The sequence below is a fragment of the Rhincodon typus genome, chromosome 8 (assembly GCF_021869965.1).
Source record: "Rhincodon typus isolate 14 chromosome 8, sRhiTyp1.1, whole genome shotgun sequence".
In the NCBI taxonomy this organism is placed as follows: domain Eukaryota; kingdom Metazoa; phylum Chordata; class Chondrichthyes; order Orectolobiformes; family Rhincodontidae; genus Rhincodon; species Rhincodon typus.
In genome coordinates, this window is record NC_063339.1 from 23,229,256 (window position 1) to 23,250,316 (window position 21,061).

Here is a 21,061-nt window from a genome sequence, read left to right on the forward strand (position 1 = left end):
ATTTACTTCAAGCTTAACCAGTAAGCTGGACACGTTAACCAACCACTCTGTACCTTCTGCAAGTAAGTCAAAGTCCCTGGAGAAGGAAGATTGAGAAATGACATTCTGATCAGCAAAAGGATCATCTCGGCTGACCCTGCGGACAGGGACCACTGAGCTGCCTTCCCACCTCTTCCTCCACCATCAGTTGTAAGGAAGGGTCACCAGACCCAAAACGTTAACTCTGTTTTTTCCTTCACAGATGCTGCCAGACCTGCTGAGCTTCTCCAGCAACTTCTATTTTGGTTAACCTCTTCCTCTGTCCATTACACCCACATTTTTTTGTATTTGCTATTATGTGTGTGAAGATGGGAAGCTTTATAAGTGAGTTAAAGTTTTAACTAGTATTGTTTTATGTTGATGGTTCATAATTGTTTATCCTAAGTTACATTGTTTTTTTTTTAAATAAATAGTAATATTTTTAAATAGAGAATACTAGTCTAAGTTTTCTGTCAACCTGGGTCTAACGAATAGGTATTGGGAAACTTGCACACTTTTTAAAAAAATCTTCAAGTTTTATTATAACTCCAGACAATAGCAGCACTTGATTTCCAGTGTGTTTTCCCACTGAGGCATAACAACCGCAGTAGGAATCTCCTTTTTTGGGGCTCACAGTGGCAGATTTTAACTTTAACGGTGGAAAAGGACCATCGGGAATCCATGGAAATAAAAGCTGTGGTGAAGGAGATGTGTAAAACTGGACACCAATTCACCCAACGAGAGTCAAAAATACCCAACTGCTTTTATAAGCAGTAACCAGTATGATTTGTGCAGTCTGTCCAAAGGTGCAGAACCATCGGTTAGAATGAGTGATGCCAACTAGCTACTCCATTCATACCACTGCCAGAGGACATTTTGTCGCTACACCAAGCACTGATGAATGGTTGTCTGTAAATCCCTCCGTGCTGGTTGTCTTTTTCTATAATTGAGAGATGTGGTGACCTACTGAAAGGCTTTTTCCGGGATGTTAGTTTTTGATGTAATTGCAGTCTGGTAAAGAGACTATTTTTTCACACAAAAATATACAGCACACTACAGCTGGTTTAATATACTTTCTGACAGTTAATATGGTAGACAACTCGCAAAGTCTTAGGTCATCCTCTAGGCAAGCCTGTTCTTACTGATAGATATTTTATGAGCATGAGTGAAAAAACATCTTTCTCAGAAAGTTAAAGCCATAAACTGGACATTCCCATGATTGATTGGCCAACCATTAATTTTGGATAAAACTAGCCATTTTCCCCCATATACTACTGCTCCTGAGCAGGGCTATATTTTATAAGGTAGTGATTTTGATTAGGTTAAAATGGCTCCATCCATTCTATTGATGTCACACGCAGTCTAAGGGTGGAGGCAAAGAGTTCAATTCCAGCTTTCAGAAGAAGCAGATGTAGCTGTACTAATTCCCCCAAGGGTCCTTGTAATTATGCTAACTAAATATACATGTACTTAATGTACTATAATACAACATGCTTTCTTATTATCCAAGGACAGTACCTCTTCAGAAGATACTGTCTGCTGGTGGACCATCCACCACTGCACACTAGATAGGCCAGAGATAATGCAAAGGCACAGGAGGGTTGGTGGCAGTAAACTACCTCAAACAGCCCTTACCCACATACTAATGGAAGTGGCAAAGACCAGGAAGTACTAACAGCGGCCATCTGGGAAAGTATCACAGGCTACTCTCGAAAATGAAATAATAGTGGCCTGAGAAAATGCTGGACCAAATGTCAAGGGAATCTTTAATGAGTCAGTGTAAATGGTCCCTCTCACTCCCAATAGATTATGTGACAGTCTCTAATCCAGTCCAAGTGTACATGCCAAAAAAAAAACAAACTATTGTGAATATACTAGAGATACAATAGCTTAGCAGGTATTGTGTTGAAAAAATAAGGGACATCAGTGGGAAAGCATTTTTGTGGTAGTGATCATAATTTATATAAATGTAATTATGGACAGTATGGAACAGGAGCAAATGTTTTCAACTGGGATAAGTTAATTTCATTGAGCTGTGGTGATTTGGCAAAAGTGGGCTTGCAATGAGGAGATCAAGTGGGTCTTTAAAAAAGAATGGTCCATACAGAAAAAGGGTGTATTACCAAAATCTATACCACATGACCATCATCACTCACCCAAAAATCACCTCCTCCCATAACGTCCAAACGCACATATGGTAGGATAAAGCAAAATAAAGGAAAACTTGGTTAGAATTTAATTCTCACCCTGGGACCAGACTATGAGAAGACCTCTGGTTAAACCCAGGCACGCATAACAGCTGCCTGGTGGGAAAGGATTCTTCCTTTTTGGATATCCTGTGCCGAGTGGAGAGAACTACCTGCAGCAAATGAGGAACCAATGGGAAGCCAACACCTCTGCCCTCTCAAGTGACTTCCCTTACCTTCCAAAACGTCACTGTCTAGTTCCAGTGACACCATCCCACCCGCTTGAACTGTGGGCTCTTCATCCTCAGGCTTCCTGAGGCAACCACAGCTGCGACACTGCCAGTGCTACAGCCATCAGCATCTGCTTGGTTAGAAATAGGATATTCTTTGTTGAAGGAAGATCAACTGTGATGAAACATGTCATGTATATATTATATTTTAGATTCAGATTTTCAAAACAAAGTCGGATGGATGTGGGGCACTTCAGCGAACTTATTTTTAAAAGCGGTCAGAAAGTCATTTGCAACCGACTGAAGTGCATCAATTCCAAGAAAGCAAGTGACTGCAGTGAAGTTTGTAGGAGAACCTGTGGATGGAATGTTAATATTGTTGAGTTGACAGCAGACCGGAAAGCTACTAGTTCAGTTTTTACTTCAAAACAGAAGGGTTAGTGTTTCAAGTCAGAAAAATCTGGAGTTCATTCAGAAGGATGAACGATTTTACCTCAGAAAGAATCATGTTTTTGGTCCGGGGAACCAGACACCCTATTCAAAATGTTTTAGTTTGTGCAGCTTCTGAGCCACAAGAGTTTGGATAAAAATCTTCAGACATTTCAGAACAGAAAAAGTTTACAGTAGAATTGAGAAACATCCATTTACCGGCTCAGAAAGGAATCGTAAAATTGTCTTCACAATCCAAAAACAAACGGGGAAGAGTTAGTTAAATAAAATCTGGAAGTGTTGAGATAGGAGTGATATTTTTCTGGAATTCAGTATCTGTAAATGGATAGTGGTGGGAAACTTTATTTTGCTGTTTGTATTAAGATCTTTCTAATTGATCTCCATTCACAGACGCTGCTTTGTTCTTGTACTCTTTTGTGCAATAAATGTTATGTATGTTGTTAAAAAACACCTGCAACCTCTGTGAATATATTTCAATGATGAACTACTATAGTCACAAACTGCAAAAATCAAACTGCAATCAAGCCCAGCTTCAGACTGGGATCTGACTTGTCCATTATTGCCATCAGCTGGGATCATAATGTATCTCTAGTTAACTTGTTTTTTTTTGAAAAGAAAATAACATGGAAGGTTGATCCAGTTTATATACATTTCAGTAAGTTTTTGAGAACTTTCTCTCTGGCAAAGTAAAAGCCTCTGAGATCCAAGGGAAAGTGGTACATTGAATCCAAAACTGGCTTGGTAGCAGGAAATGTTAATGGTTGGTGGGTGCTTTGATTGGAAGGCTGTTTCCAGTGGTGTTCCATAAGGCTGGTTCCTTAACTTTTTTGTGGTATGTAGTAATGAACTTGAATAAAACACATTTTGTTAAAGCATTAAGCATCAGGACAATTCGCAAGAAAAGCCAATGCTGAGGCAAACAGCAGTTATACTGTATGGGAGGAGTGTGCTAATTGGTTGGGAAATGGACTTTAATTGGTAGAGACATGCCATGGAGATAATAACTGATTAGTCAAGGCATTGTCATGAGAAATGAACCAAAGAATGGCAGTCAAGCATTCCACGGTGTTGAAACAGCTGCAGCCTGTGTACGTATTCGTTCTGTTTAAAAAGAACTTGGTAGTTAACTGTCAGTCATCAGCTAACTATCAGTGCCAGAGTCCAATTGCCTGTTAATCAGCACACTCCTTTCACATAGTATAAATGTGATTTTCCTGTGATTTTGGTATTCTTGCAAATTGTCCTGATGACTACAAGACAAAAAGCTTTGATAAGATTGGTCCTTTCTCAGCAATATTTTAAAGATTTAACTTAAATGTAAGGAAAGATGTAATTAAGAAGTTTTAAAGATGATACAAAATTTGCCTGTTTGGTAAGGAGAAAAGCTGTTGATTGAAGGAAGATACCAATGGATGGATCATGTTGTACAAAAAGAGTAGCAAATGTAATTCAATGTAGAGAAGTGTGAGGTAATAAATATCGGGAAGGCAAAAGGCAAGGAAATATTCAAAAAATGATAGAATATGGAGAAGTGTTGAAGCACGGATGGACTATGAAGTGCACTCCATAAATAAGTTAGCAAGACAAGTGGTTAAAAGATGGTTAACACAGCAAGCCTTACTTTTCACTTTAGCTGAGGTACAGAATAAAATAGCAGGGAGTTTATGCTAGTATAAAACATAGTTAAGACACAGATAGAGAACTGTGTACAGTTCTGGTCATTATAGGAAGGGTGTGATCAGACTAGGGAGGATGCAGCAGAAACTGGGAGAATTTAGCTTCAAGGAGAGATTGGCAAGGCAGAGATCTTTTTTTTTGAAAAATAAAGTAGCTAGAAGGAGATGCAATTGAGGTGTATAAAATTGGGAGGAGCTTGTATAGAATGAACACAAGGAATTATTCCCCTTAGCAGATGGGGGTTATAACCAGGGCATAGATTAAAAATAATCTGTTAGAGAGTGTTTTTTTCCACTCCAGAGGGTAGAGGGCCACTGGAACTCACTACTCAAAGGGATGGTTAAGGCAAATACCCTCACTGTATTTAAAAAATACTTGGAGTGATGTAACGATAAAAGTTATGTCCCAAATATACTTAATTGGCTATAATGCTACTTGGAATTTTCTAAGACTGCAAAAACACTAAACGAATACAAGTCAGTCTCTTTTTTTAGAATTAGCTTTAAACCGTGATTTTCAAGCACAGCCATAATTTCATTGATGGTTCTGAGAGTTTAGGTAGTGAGCCATTGAGCCTTACAGAGAAGGATGTTCTTCTTCTCCGAGCATTTACTTTTTTAAAAAAAGGAACGAAATGCAACTAAACATTTGCAGTTCTGACTGCTTCCAATCATCACAAGAAGTACTATTAAATAAAAAGTTCTTACTTTGCCTGTTCAACTTGCTGTCTGCCTCAGGAACTTTCACAAATCCTCTGATCTGAGGTCATGTCAAATGGACAACTCCACTTACACTTGCTCAGAAAGCCCCAAGAGCCTCAGAGCTTGAGACAAATGCAGACAGAAAGGAAACCTGATGAACTGGATCCTTGTCATTTTTATTTCATTACTACACCTGGGGAGTACAGATACATCACCAAGTAAAGTAAATACTCATGTCTTAGTACAAACAGAGAAATTGCTGAAATAACTCAGCAGGTCTGGCAGCATCTGTGGAGAGAATGTTCTGAGTCCAGTAAGCCTTCTTCAGACTTGATAGTAGCTCTTCGTAATTGTTACTAGAAGGTAGAAATAACAGTGGAATACACCTGGTCTAGTATCAGTCTCTCATAAACTCTGCCTTCTTTATTCCCAGTGAGCATTGGCTGGTTCTTCCTGTACTTTTAGGAATCCACACAAGCACAGTGCATCAGCTCTTATGTTATATCAGTCCATTCTAATATATCAAACTATATTTACTCTTGACTTTTAACCATTAACTTTTTCATTCAATGTCAATCTCACCAACATTTTGTGATTCCTAAAAGTGTTCACACAGAAAGTATTTTTCCTCATGCTATTCAGCCCCATCGCTTCTCTCATAGAATGCCTACAGTGCAGAATCAGGCCATTCGGCTCATCAAGTCTGCACTGACCCTCTGAAAAGCATCCCACCCAGACACATCCCCTCTAACCTTATTCCCTGTAATCCTGCATCTACCATGGATAATCCACCTAACCCAGACATCCCTGGGAACTACGGACGATTTGGCATGGCCAATCCACCTAGCTTGCACATCTTTGGGAGGAAACCAAATCACCCCAGAGGCAACCCACGCAGACATGCGGAAAACATGCAAACTCCACAATGACAATCGCCCAAGGGTGGAATTGAAACAAGATCCCTGGCACTGTGAGCCAGCAGTGCTAAATTATTTTTAGAATATTTTTAGCACCATAAATGTAATCAAATTCAGTCTTCTTCTGCAGTGTTCCATTTCCAGTGCACTCCGCCTTTCACTCATCTTGTCAGCTTCCATGTGGCAAAATCCACCCCAATCCTACAGTAGAACTGAGAATACTTTCTCATAGGGGACAATGAATAGCAATTGAGATTGGAAGCCTCTGATCACTTTCCCTCTCTAACACAAGCAATGAGATCAGCTAATACTGTAGATTAAGAACTGACTTCAAAGCCTTCTTGCTCTCATTGACTCCATATGACACCAGATATTGCAGTGACTCACTCAGCAATTGGGCAATGTTTCTACAAACTACAGAATGCAAGAACATGGAATGAGCATGACAAAATGCAGATCAATCTTCTTAATTTTTCTTTAAAATTGTTCCAGAATTGCATTTGATCAGCTGGCCAATTTCAAAATGCAAATTTTCTGTTCATCATTGGACACATAAAAAGCTCTTTAGACATCCTATTGCAGTTCATTCTGTTGCTATAAACTGTGACTGTTCATCTGATTTCTTTGTGTTTTACGTGTACTAAATAATTTCCAAAAAGTGGACTTGAATACTTTAATGAAAAGTGAAATAAAAATGTAGACTTTGATCTGGTTACTGCTTAACAAATCAGAAACAGCCAGTGTTCAACCCTTCAACTATAAATCAACAGCACATGCTCTCCCAACTATGACTTTCATTCCATTTATTATAAACAATGCAGACCCTCACATGCATCACATTACTGGATCATCACATTATTCCAAGTAACACAGCATCTACATTGCTGTAAATGAAAACAACACTATTGAGCTACTAAAGAGAACCTTCTGAATTTTTGTTCAACTTATCAATCATCAGATCATTGGCATTTCCAGTGCAAAATGTACATTTTATTTTATGTAATAAATTTATAATTTGTAACATTTTTCAGTATAGCTGGCAAAATCATCCTGAGAAAGCTACTTCGAGATCTGCTTATTGGGGCACATGAAAAAAACACCTGAATCCTGCAAACAACCCAGAGAAGCCAGTACAGTTTATTCCATGAGACTGGGGACAAACGTATGAGGAAAGATTAGAAGAAAAGGCATTTTTTGAACTTAAAAGATGGCACAGGAAAGAGGATATTATGTAGATGTAGTGAATAAGACCAGGTGGACCTCATTGACTAGGAGGTACTTGATTGGCCCAGGTTGACAACCCTAATCAGGAAAGCTCTAATTAACCAATATAACCAGGAGATTAGCCAGTGTTGTGCACAAGTAAATAAAGGGTGAGTTGGTGATGGGACCTGGCCTCTGTGCAGTTGTTTCAGTAGATAAGAAAGGCACCAAGAAAAATAAAGAATGTTGATGAGTATTATGTGAAATCCATTTTTGCAAGAACAGGTTCGAATTGCCAAAAAGCCAATTCAAGACTTTTGTCTAAAATCTCTTCTTCGCACATAGGATGATCAATGGAATGATCTTCTATGTATGGTAATGTAGACAAAACTGTGGACTAATTCCAAAGACAGTTAAATATTTAATAGAAGATTAATGGATTTCTATAGAATCATGATCCAAATTGCTCAAGTTGTTTCCATTGTCCATTCTTACCCTTGTAATGTAATTTCTTACATTATTACAAGACTCAATACCTGATTTTAATCAAATCATGTGGTGTATCATGTTAGCCTAATTGCATTGCATACAATTGGGGAAACTACATTATACCATTTCAAGGAAACTACAAATACATTGTTTTTTTTTCCATTATATAGAACAACCGTATACATAGGACACTGCAATGCAATAATACAAACCTCTGATGTTAAAATTATGTGAGTAAACTAGCAAGTCTGAGTTATTTTTAGAAGTTACTTCTTTAAATATTTTTACCATGGCAGTTTACTATTTACTCTTTGCAAGGTAGTATGTACTTGGTTCGAGTTTGTAAGTCTCCAAGATTCAAGTTCCTTCCAACATTTATCCCCCACCAGCAAAAGATTTAAAACTATTTCTCAAAACATCATAACAGTGAACATAAGGTTAATTTCATGCTAAGAAAAGAGTTCAAGTGATTTTGCTCTCTAAGCAACAATATTGAAAAGAAATGTTTACAATGTGCTTTAAAAAACCAATCAAGCTCAGCTGTGTACCTGACTTTCATTTCTTCAAATTGATGAAGTAGATTTTGTAACTCCTTCCTTTTCACTTCATTTTCCTTCAATTCAAAATGATATTTTTTAATAGCACGACACCGCTTTGCCTCATTGTCTCTGAGGAATTTGTCAAACTTCAGGGTTCTTTCTCTAAACTATGGAGAAAAGTCAAACGAATACAAAATATCCTTAATAAGACTACCTATTTGCAGGAAAAATAATTGTGTTTAAAATGCTTGAAAAAAATAAAAGATTAATTGACTTCATATTAAATAGCCATAAGCATTTACTATTGCTGATAATACCAGGAGATATATTTCCAAATAATTTTAATATTTCACTTGCTCACCAATAGAAGTGCAACAACAAATGGATTGCAAGGAATGCTCGCTGATCTAAACAAAGTTTTTGCAGAGCAGTCAAATTTTAGGTTTAAATTCATAATCTAGTAATCAACCTAATATTTTATGTTTTCTTACCACCTGCTCCTTTCTTTCAAATTCCACCGTCCGCTGGCTAATAGCTTCCATGCGTTGAACAAATTCTTGCCTTTTAGCTGCGAGTTCTGCATTAACTTGGTCAACTTCTACTTCTTTCTTCAGCACCAAAGTTGTCTGAGGTGTTTTACTGTCACTTGCAAGAATCTCATCAGCTGCCTGAAATAGTAATAAAATTGAACAGCAAGGCTGAAGCCATGAAATTACTTAAATGCAGGGGCCAAAATTTTAAATTTGAGACTTTAAGGTCAGAGAACTGATGTATATCAGTGAGGTTGAAAGAAATGAACCAACAGAGGTTGGGGCATAATTAAGTACAGATAATAGATTTATAGATAAGCTGAAGTTTATGAAGAGTGAAAGATGGGAGACAGACCAAGAGAAGTTTTGATTTGTTCAACATGCACCGAAGGAGGAACACAGGTCCAACATCTGCCCTGTTACTTCCTCCCTTCTCACCATCCAGGGCTCCAGGCACCACTTAAAGTGAAACAGCAATTTACTTATATGTCTTTCAATTTAGTATACAGTCTTCGCTACTTATGACTGGCTCTACTGGACAGATTAAATGAAGACATAGTGATGGCTTTGTGGAACACCTCCAAACAATGTGCAAGCATGACCTTGAACTTTTTGTTGCTTGTCATTTCAATTTTCTACCGTACTCCATTTTAAACCTTTCAGTCCTTGATCTATTAGAGTATTCTAAATTTGATGTAAACTTCACATAATGTAAGTATCTCATTATCTGACTGAGCACTTGCAACCATTTGGATTCAACAATTTTAAGATCATAACTTGTGCTCTCATTTTGTTTTATTTGCAGGTAATATTTGTGATATTTGCAGGTTTGTTTTCTTTCCTCTACTTTCTTCATCACTTAGTCTATCCCGTCATTCATGTCTCATTGAGATCCATATTTTGTTTCTTTACTTATCCCTTTAAATGACAAAAGTATCAAAGTCAATCTCCACTGCACTTCACTACACAGAGACCTTCCCATTTGTTCTTATTCCCATACTTTCCCCCCTTTTTCTCTACAGTTCTTTTGCATTTCTGACTTCGAGTTATGATGAAAGGTCACAAACCCAACCCAACTCTGTTATATTCTCCACAGATGCTGCATGACCTGCTACATATTTTCCGTTTTTTTCCCCCAGATTTGAGCTGTTGGTCTGACATTATTCAGTTCTAATTTATTACAAATGCAAAGTTTATAAGATTGTTACATTTTGGGATTGCCTCTTTAATTTAAGATGTCATAAGGGAATCACATGATATGTTGGAAATTTGTTCAACACCACAGCTGAGTGATCTGTTTTTTTTAAAAGATTAAAGGGGAATCTAGCCTAACTCACTGGGCAGAAGGTGCAAGATGTTCACACCTGTAGACAATGCTAAGAGCAGTTGTGCTGACTGTAAGGAGGTCATTTGTCTCCAAGTCTCAGTGAGGTGTTAAGAATGTGGGGCTTTATAAACAGTTATACTTTACACTATCTGTTTAATTACAAGATGAAATGGAGTTGGGGGCATCCAGAAGATAGCAAGTTAGCATGTGTACTTGAATGTAGGGTTCATGTGATTCATGTTGCCATGGAGATGACTTCAGAGAGGGAAGGGCCCATAAAAAACCATTATATAGAAACAGCAAGAGAGAAAAGCAAGGATGAGAAAATGAGACGAGATGAGACATGGGTGGCACAGTAGCTCAGTGGTTAGCATTGCTCCCTCACAGTTCCAGGGATCCGGGTTCGATTCCACCCTCGGGCAACTGTCTGTGTGCAATTTTCACATTCTCCCTGTGTCTGTGTAGATTTCCTCTGGGTGCTCCAGTTTCTGCCCACAGTCTAGATGTTCAGGTTAAGTAGATTGGCCATGCTAAATTGCCCACAGTGTCCAGGGACATGTTGGTGGATTAGCCATGGAAAATGCAGTTAAAGGATGGGGTGGAATGCTCTTCGGAGGGTCGGTGTTGACTCGATGGGCCAAATAGCCTGTTTCCACACTGTAGGGATTCTATGATTCTAAAAGCAAGGACGAGAAAAGCAAGAGAGATAGTGTCTTGCAGGGGAAGCAGAAAAAAAACTATTGCTCACCACACAAAATTTGTAGACCATACTCAGATCAATAAGACTGAGCCCTTTTGGGGCTTAAAAGAGGCTGAAAGATTTGCCTTTATTCTGGAAAAAAAGGAAAGGGCTTTCAAATTCAACCTTCACAGTAGAAGTCAGTTCTGGGATTAAGAGTTTCCCAGCTAGAAAAGGAAAAGTGGAGAAGCAAACCGTTAAGAACAGAGAATAACTTTGGACAGGTTCTGAGAGAAAATAAGTGGACTCCTAAGGAACAGTATCAGACAGAAACACAACAGGAAACTGTTGATTGTTTTAAAAGCAAAAAGGGGATTTGTTTTCTATATATAGAGTATACATTTCATACTGAATAATAAACAGACAATATTGCTTTTAGTTTTTTGCAGTCAAGGTCTTAAAATGTGAAATCATACCATATAGTACTTAAAGTCAGCCACCATATCAGTCTCTACAGCTTCATAACAAAGTTAATCAGTGTATGACAAGATACAATTAGTCATAATAAAAACCTCCACAACTAAGACCGAGATTTGCAGCTATATATCTAAGATTCCATTTTACTAGCAAATGGAACACTATTTAAAAATTGAGCCTTTGTATCCTATGACTCCTTAATCTACACTCCCAATGGGTTATGTTTTCTAGATTTTAGTTCAGGAACTGTTCTGCATATATCAGAGCAAAATACTGGAGATTGTATCCATGATCTATACTGATTTTTTGAAGTCACCACATTAGCAGAAAACAGTGTTAGGCTAATGTAATTTATAACTAGGTTTTGATCAGTTCAATGCAATATAAAGGGTAAATGCTAAGCAATTTACAACTCCACAGAATAATATGGAAAGAAAGAACTTGCCTGTCTGATTATTGGAATGTAATTAACGTCTTCATCGTCATACCTGGGAAAAGGATTTAAACATTGCCATTAAAAGCAGATCACATATACAGCAGTTGATTTTAACTTTCACCACTGGGCAGAAAACCAGGGATGTTAAGGACTATATTAAATTGAAAAACAATTTTGCAAAGAATAGTGATAAATCAGAGGATTGGGCAAGTTTTAAAAGCCAACAAAAGTTGAACCAAAAAAATGGAAAAACAAATTGAGGGCAAACTAACACGTAACATAAAAACAGACAGTAAGAGCTTCTCCAAATACATAAAAAGGAAGAGAGAGGTAACGGTGAACACAGATCTCTTACAGAATGAAGCTGGGGAAATAATAATGTAGAACCAAGAAATGACAAAGGAGTTAAATAAATACTTTGCATCAATCTTCATGGTAGAGGATACAAATTGTTTTACAAAAATATTAAATAAACAAGGGGATTGGTTGGGGGGTGGGGGTGGGGGAATAAACACAATAACTACTGAAAGAAAAAGTACCAGGGAAACTAATGTGATAAATGCTGAGAAGTCCCCAGACCTGAAGGGTTGCATCCTTCGGATCCTAGTTACAGAAATAGTGGATAGACTGGTAGTAATCTTCCAAAAATGTTTAAAATCTATAAAAGCTTCACAATATTGGGAAACCGCCAACGTAATGCTCTTATGCAAAAGGAAGGAGGACAAGAAAAAGGTAACGAAAGGCCAGTTATCATTGGGAAAATATTAGAGTCTATTATAAAGGATGTAACAGCAGAGCATTTAGAAACACAAAACCCAATCAAACACAATTATGGAATTATTTACAATGTATATTGATGACTTGGATGATGGAAGTGAATGTCACCAAGATTGTGGATGACACAAAAATAAGTGGAAAGGCAAGTGGCGAGAATGACATAAGGAATCTGCAAAGAGACATAGATTAAATGATTGGGCAAAAATGTGGAAGATTGAATATAATATGGGAAAAAGTGAGGTGATGCACTTTGGCAGGAGGAATATAAGAGTTGAATATTATTTAAATGGGGAAAGTCTGCAGAAAGCAGCAGCATAGAGGGATTTGGGGAATCTCACATATGAATTATAAAAAAGCCAGCAAAGTTCAGCAGATAATATGGAAAACAAATAGACACACGAACGGGAGGCAAACAGAGAGATAAAAACCACATATGGGGAATAAGTAGCGGGACTAAATAAGGATTAGGAATCTTGGTGGGCCAAAGGCCTGTTCCTGTTCCATATTATTCTTTGTTCTTTATAGAACGTTGACCTTTATTTTGAAGGGAAAGGAATATCAAAATAGAGAAGACTTGCTAAATAAATACAAGATACTAGTCAGACCACAGTTTGAATACTGTGAAAAGTTTTGGTCCGTTTATCTAAGGAAACACATACTGCTATTGGAGGCAGTCCCAAGAAGGTTAACTAGGTTGACCTGTGTATGGGGGGATTTTCTTATGAGGATAAGTTGAGTCGATCGGGCTTGTATGCATTGGAGTTTAGCAGAATGACAGACCTTATTGAAACACATATGATTCTTAGGGGGCTTGTTTCCCATCGTAGGTGACTCAAGGACTAGAGAGCTTAATCTTAGAGTTTGGAGGCACCATTTAAGATGGAGATTAAGAAGAATTTCTTCTCTCAGAGCGTAGTGACTCAGTGGAATTGTTTACCAAGAGCTGTTGGGGAAGGCCCATTAAGCACAGTCAAGGCTGAGATAGACAGATACTTAATCAGTATGGGAATCAAGGGTTATGGAGATAAGGCAGAAAACGTAGACGTGAGAATTATCAGATCAGTGATGATCTCAACAAATGGTAGAGGAGACTCGATCAGCCTAATTTTATTTCTACATTTTATGGTCTTATAGACTGCTGTGGATCGAGAAGGCATCTCACCATCACCTTCTCATGGGCAACTAGAGATGAGCAATAAATGCTGGCCCAGCCCACAAATGAATTTAAAAACCTAGACAATAAACATCTCCATCAAGAAAGATTCATATTTCCTCTTGACATTCAGTGACATTGCTGTTGCTGAATTCCCCCGCAATCCACATTTTGTAGATTACCACTGACCAGAAACTGAACTGGACCACAAGGAAAGATCAGAGGTTGGGAAATCTATGGCGAGAAACTCATTTCCTTCAGCTCAAAGTCTGTCCATTACCACAGGAGAAAAAAGTGTGATGCAGGATTCTTCATTTGCCTGAGTAAGCATGGCTTGAAAAAACACTAAAGAAGCTCAACATCATCCAGGACAACAAGGTGCAGGGCTGGATGAACACAGCAGGCCAAGCAGCATCATAGCAAGACAGCCATGCGACTGGAATCCACAAACATTCAGTCCTTCGGCCACCACTACCAAGAGCAGCAGATACATCGCAGTCATAGTGTTATACAGCAGTCCAACTTCGGTCCAACTTGTCTGCGCCAACTAAGCATCCCAATGTGATCTAGTCCCATTTGCCAGCATTTGCCCCTACCCCTCTAAACCCTTCCTATTCATGTACCTATCCAGATGTCTTTTAAATCATATAAGTATACCCATCTCCGCCACGTCCTCTGGCAGCTTGTTCCATACACGCACCACCGTGTGAAAAGGTCCCCTTTAAATCTTTCTTCTCTCACCTTAAACCTATGCCGTCTAGTTTTGGACTCTCCTACACTGGAACACCATCACCCATAAACTCCCGTCCATGCCACATAATATCCTGACTTGGAACTGTATTATTACACTATTATTGCGATTGTGTTAAGGTCCTGGAACTTCCTTCCAAATAGCACTGTGTGCACTTGCACTGTATGACTGCAGCAGTTGAAGAAGACAGCTCACCATCACTTTCTCACAGCCAGTTAAGGATAAGCAGCAAATGATAGTTGTGCCAGTGATGCCCACATCCCATAAAAGAATTCTCCAGTGGAATGAAGGCTAATAGGTTCAACAAAACGCTCTTAAAATTGAGAGGGGTTTAGCAGCATGGATAGGGGCAGTATTTTGTCTAGTTGGGAAGTCAGTGAAGAACTGTCATTAATTGCCGGCAGGAGAAATTTCCTTCAGTGGAGCATGGAATCTTTACCCACAGAGAACAGTTAAAAGAGATTATCTTTTTACAGATAAACTTTTGAAGCAGTTGAAGGTACAAGATAATGTAGAGAGGAAGACCAACACAATATAGTTAGAATTGAGAAAGATAGTAGGAACTGCAGATGCTGGAGAATCTGAGATAATAAGGTGTAGAGCTGGATGAACACAGCAGGCCAAGCAACATCAGAGGAGCAGGAATTTCTGAAGAAATGTCTAAGCCCGAAACGTCAGCCTTCCTGCTCCTCTGATGCTGCTTGGCCTACTGTGTTCATCCAGCTCCACACCTTGTTATCATAGTTAGTATTGAGTTGATCTATTCAATAATTAACAGATTAGCCAAACTCCATGGCCTCCTTCTGTTATAGTTCCCCTCTGCCAGCCTCAAACAAGGTCTGAAGTGTGATGCCACTTTATCACCTAGCTTCCTGCAGTAGTATCTAAGAGCCCTCGCAGTGCAGTGGCTGTGTCCCTCCCTCTAAGCCAGAAGAACCGGGGTTCAAGATCCGTCTGCTCCAGAAGTACGTCATAACTTGTCTGAACAAGTTGGTTAAAATATCTACAACGTATGCCATGACTACTCTGCACCACTGCTGAAAATGGGGAACCTGAGCTTTTGGGTGCAAAATGATCAACTCCACAAAAAGATAAATTATGAGCAGTAATAGACATAAAATTAAGAATCCAAAAAATATCGTGACGATCAACAATTGAATCAAAATGTCAATTCAAACGGCGTAAAGGCCCCTGCCATCACAAGGCCAGGTAGAAGTCCACGTTTACCTTTGGTCCCCAAGCTGCGTGACGAAGACGTTTCTTTTGGGATTTTTTAAGTGAAGCGAATAGCGGCGATAGTCTGTCAGGCTAGGCAGTTTGCCGTCGTCCATCCTTCCTCAAAAAAATACCTCTCTCCCCCGCTGCAGAAATGCAACAAAGTTTGAGGAAAATGCCTGAGGCGACAGAGAGAGAGAAAAGCGCCCACGGTTGTTGTGGCTGGTGCAAATAAAATCCTGGCAAAAACAAAACTGGGAATGACCCGTTGCCTGTGAAACCATCTCTTTGCAAATTGCAAACTCGGTGGCTGGCCGCTTCATGAAGCAGCTCCGGAATCATGTGACAGGGAGAAGCAAAAACATTACACCGTCTCTATGGGAACCACCCGGAGACTGGGAAGAAGCCGAACAAGATCATCCTTGAGCTCGATCCAACATCAACACCAAAGCATTCCAACATTTCCATTTCGGAGTTTCTCTATTCTCTAGATTTTCAAACCATCCCCTTTTCCCCACCAGCCCCCCGCAGCTGGGATAGAATTCCAGTGGTGTTCCCTCACCCATCGACTCAATGTTAACACCCTACCCCAGCAAGGGTGGAGAGCATCCCAAGATTGCCCTGGACGCTGGAGTCTCCAGAAATTACAGGCTCACTCCCCAAGCAGCCCCGCCAGGAGACCACAGAGGTTAGGAAAGAAATGCTTTTTTGTTTGAAGACTTTGACCAGTTGTCAAAATATCAGGTAAGAAGATGAACATGCTGTTTCACCCACAGTTAACTAAACTAGGTGACTGGAAGCAGCAGGGAACCTTCAGGTATTTGTATAACTCAGAGTTCTCAACTTTACCTCAATTGCATGCTTTACCGTATGTTAATTTTCTGTGTTAATGTTGGAGGACAGGCAAATCCCTCTGAACATCAATTGGGCCCAGATATTCCAATGGCCATGTTGTCTTGGAGCAGCACAGATTGGAGTTGGGTGTTGACATTTTGTGGAATTGCCAACACAGCTGCCTCGATGGGAATTGTCCAGGCAATCTGAAATTCTCTAAGGCAATTCCCACACATTTGCAACTCTACAGGAAGGCTCCTTAAATTTGGAGAATTTGGTGGATTCCAACTGACTTAAGCTTAATAGTTACACAGGAAAGATGAGACGATCAAAAGCCGCCTGGGTAAGTCTTAAAGTGAGCTCCTGACTTACTACTGAACATACCGAAGTGCACCCCCGAGTCCCCTGACACCACTGACCCAACATAACCACTGATCTGACCTCGGACCTGATTCTGCATCCCCGCCCCCAACTCTCCCTACCAAACCAGACATTTTGTAAACCAAGCCGCACCTTCATCTCCATATAAGTGTTTATTTCCCTTTACTTTGGTAATTCTTATGAATTATCCTAATGAGTGCAAAATGTAATGCTTCAATAAAATGTGTATTTTTTCAGCAATATTCAAGTTCTGTCAAATTATTACTCTTCCCTTTTATATATTATAGAAGCTTTCACAGTCAGTTTTGTTATTGCTGTAGTTTACTTTCAACTTTGCTTGTTTCCAATTTAATTAATAAAAATTACTTACAGGTATTAAAACTCTCCCAATTCTTGGAAATACTATGAGCCGCTTTATAGCACGACCCTTGACCTTTATAGTTGGCCACAGGTGGATTGCATTTCACATGGAGTTTTTCTTTATTAACAGAATATATATTACTTGAGAGTTATGATTATTTATTTAAATGTTTATCATTATTTTCCCATTGTCATGCCTTTCAACATAACTTCCCTACCTATCTTAGCTAGCTTGCTAACTCATATAGAATCCCTCCAGTGCCAATAGAGGCCCTTCGGCCCACCAAATCTGCACCAACCCTCCAAAAACCATCCTACCCATGCCCATTCTATCCTTGTATTTACCACGGCTAATCCACCTAGCCTGCACATCCCTGGACACGACTGGGAAATTTAGCACAGCCAACCCACCTAACCTGCACATCTTTGGACTGTGGGAGGAAACTGGAGCACCTGGAAGAAATCCATGCCGACATGGGGAGAACATGGAAACTCCACATAGACAGTGCACACCCCAGGCTAGAATCGAATGCAGGTCCCTAGCGCTGTGAGACAGCAATGCTAACCACTGTGCGACCCCTATCATATCTCTGTCATTAGCAGAGACATCCTCTAGTTTTAGATCAGATCACACTTGAACTCAATGTTGAATTCATCACATCACAATCATTCTTTCCTAAATGATACCTTGTTATGAAATTATTGATTAACTCTATATAATCACACAGGATGAAATCGAAAATAGCCTGAAATTTAAAAAAATGCTAGAAACACTCAGCAAGTTGTGGCAGCATCCAAGGACAGAGAAACAGTTAATGTTTCAGATCTGCGACCTTTCATCAGAACTGGGGAAAGTTAAAAATGCTTTCAACAAATGAGAGGTGAAAGAGGACAAAAGGAAGATATATATAGGATGGAAGATTGGAGGAATTGAGAAACATAGTAGTTAGCCTTAACAAGGTATGGAGCTGGAGGAACACAGCAGGTCAGGCAGCATCAGAGGAGCAGGAAAGCTGACGTTTTGGGTCTGGACCCTTCTTCGGAAATGGGGGAGGGGAAGGGGGCTCTAAATAAATAGAGAGAGGGGAAGGCAGTGATAGAAGGTGGATAGTGGAGCAGATAGGTGGAGAGAAGATGGACAGTTCAAGGAGGCGGGGATGAAGCTAGTAACCGAGACTGCTTTGTGGAGCACCTACGTTCGGTTCGCGACAAACAACAACACCTCCCAGTCGCGAACCACTTTAACTCCCTCTCCCACTCCCTGGACGACATGTCCATCCTGGGCCTCCTCTAGTGTCACAACAATGCTACCCGAAAACTGGAGGAACAGCGCCTCACATTCCGCCTTGGAACCCTACAACCCAATGGTCTCAATGTGGACTTTACGAGCTTCAAAATCTCTCCACCCCCGACCTCATCCCATGACCAGCACTCCCCTCTCATCCCCCCCTCCTTGATCTGTCCGTCTTCTCTCCCACCTATCCGCCCCTCCCTCCTCACTGACCAAACCCCATCCCAACTCCCTACCTACACTCACCTTCACTAGCTTCATCCCCGCCTCCTCGACTGGTCCGTCTTCTCTCCACCTATCTGCTCTACTATCCACCTTCTATCACCGCCTCCCCTCTCTCTATATATTTCAGAGCCCCCTTCCCTCCCCCATTTCTGAAGAAGGGTCCAGACCCAAAACATCAGCTTTCCTGCTCCTCTGATGCTGCCTGGCCTGCTGTGTTCATCCAGGTCCACACCTTGTTATCTCAGACTCTAGCATCAGCAGTTCCTACTATCTCATAGTAGTTAGCCTTCTAAAGTCAAAGGGAATGTGATGAAGCAAGAAAAGAAATGACAAAGGAGAGATGTGCATGCAGTAAGTTTGTTGCTGTCTGAAAGCAAATATCAGTGAAAAACTAAATTATGCAAAGAAAAGGGATCAAAATTAGAGGACAACATTTACGGTAAGAAGGTAAAAGCACATGGGATCCAGGATAACTTGGCAAGATGAATCCAAAATTGGCTTTGTGGTAGGAAACAGAGGGCAGTGGTAGAAGGGTGATTGGAGGCAGGTGACCAATGGCATACCACAGGTATCAGTGCTGGGTCCCATATTGTTCATGATATATATAAATGAAATAGATGAGAATGTACAGGGGGATGATTAATAAGTTTGCAGATGACAAAAAGATTGGCCAGGTAGTAAGGAAGAATGTCTTAGGTTGCAGGAAGATATAGACAGGTTGATCAGATGGACAGATCAGTGGCAGATAGGATTTAGCCCTGAAAATGCATTTTGGAAGAAATAACTAGACAAGGAAGTACTCAATGAATGGCAGGACACTAGTAAGCTCAGAGGAACAGAGGGATCTTGGGATGCTGGTCCACTTGTCCACAGGTCCCTGAAGACAGCAGGGCAGATTAATAGGGTGGTTTAGGAGGCATATGAGACATTTGGCTTTATCACTTGTGGCACAGATTAACAGTGAGATTATATTGGAGCTGCACAAAACTTTGTTTAAGCCACAGCTGGAGCATTGTGTGCAGTTCTGGTTGCCACACTGCAGGAAATTGCAACGGAGGGGATACAGAGGAGATTCACCAGGATGTTTAACTATGAAGTGAGACTGGAAAGGCCTAGGTTGTATTCTTTAGAGCAAAGAAGGCTGTGAGGAGGGACTTTATTGAAGTGTACATGATTACAATGGGCATAGACAATTTGGAGAGGAAGTAGCTGTTCTCTTTATTTGAAGGGTCAATAACGAAGGAGCACAATTTTAAGGTGAAGGGCAGGAGGTTTAGAGGAGATTTGAGGAAAATATTTTCACCCAGGGGGTGATGGGAATCTGGAACGCATTACTTGGGAGGGTAACAGAGGCAGAAAACCTCACAACCTTTAAAAGGTACAAGGAAGAGCACTTGAAACATTATAACATTCAAGACTCTGGGCCAAGTGCTGGAAAGTGGGATTAGTGTAGATAGCATGGTACAGACTTTTGGAGATGGCTAGAATTGCAGATGCTGGGAGATAGTAGGAACTGCAGATGCTGGAAAATCTGAGACAACAAGGTGCAGAACTGGATGAACACAGCAGGCCAAGCAGCATCATAGGAGCAGGAAGGCTGACGTTTCAGGCCTAGACCCTTCATCAGAAATGGGGGAGGGGAAGGGGGTTCTGAAATAAATAGGGAGAGAGGGGGGAGGTGGATAGAAGATGGATAGAGGAGAAGATAGGTGGAGAGGAAACAGACAGGTCAAAGAGGCGGGGATGGAGCCAGTAAAGGTGAGTGTAGGTGGGGAGGTAGGGAGGAGATAGGTCAGTCCAGGGAGGACGGACAGGTCAAGGGGGCGGGATGAGGTTAGTAGGTAGGAAATGGGGTTGCGGCTTGAGGTGGGAGGAGGGGATATGTGGGAGGAAGAACAGGTTAGGGAGGCAGGGACGAGCTGGGCTGGTTTTGGGATGCGGTAGAGGGAGGGGAGATTTTGAAGCTTGTGAAATCCACATTGATACCATTGGGCTGCAGGGTTCCCAAGCAGAATATGAGTTGCTGTTCCTGCAACCTTCGGGTGGCATCGTTGTGGCACTGCAGGAGGCCCAGGATAGACGTCGTATGAAGGGGAGTTGAAATGGTTCGCAACTGGGAGGTGCAGTTGTTTATTGCGAACCGAGCGTAGGTGTTCTGCAAAGCGGTCCCCAAGCCTCCACTTGTTATGTGGAACAATCCCTCTTCCGTACCTAC

At 40.4% G+C, this 21,061-nt stretch overlaps 1 protein-coding gene across 1 annotated transcript in view; it reads right to left on the minus strand.

Moving 5' to 3' along the window:
• Positions 1–16,076, minus strand: part of si:ch1073-416d2.4 (coiled-coil domain-containing protein 42 homolog) — a 34,246-nt gene extending 18,170 nt beyond the window's left edge. The window contains exons 1-4 of the mRNA XM_048600051.1: positions 15,768–16,076; positions 11,869–11,911; positions 8,902–9,078; positions 8,420–8,577 (exon numbers count right to left, since the gene is read on the minus strand). Coding sequence (XP_048456008.1) covers positions 8,420–8,577; positions 8,902–9,078; positions 11,869–11,911; positions 15,768–15,871 — 482 coding nt within the window. The 5' untranslated portion in view covers positions 15,872–16,076. The remainder of the gene's footprint in view (positions 1–8,419; positions 8,578–8,901; positions 9,079–11,868; positions 11,912–15,767) is intronic.
• Positions 16,077–21,061: the final 4,985 nt, after the last annotated feature.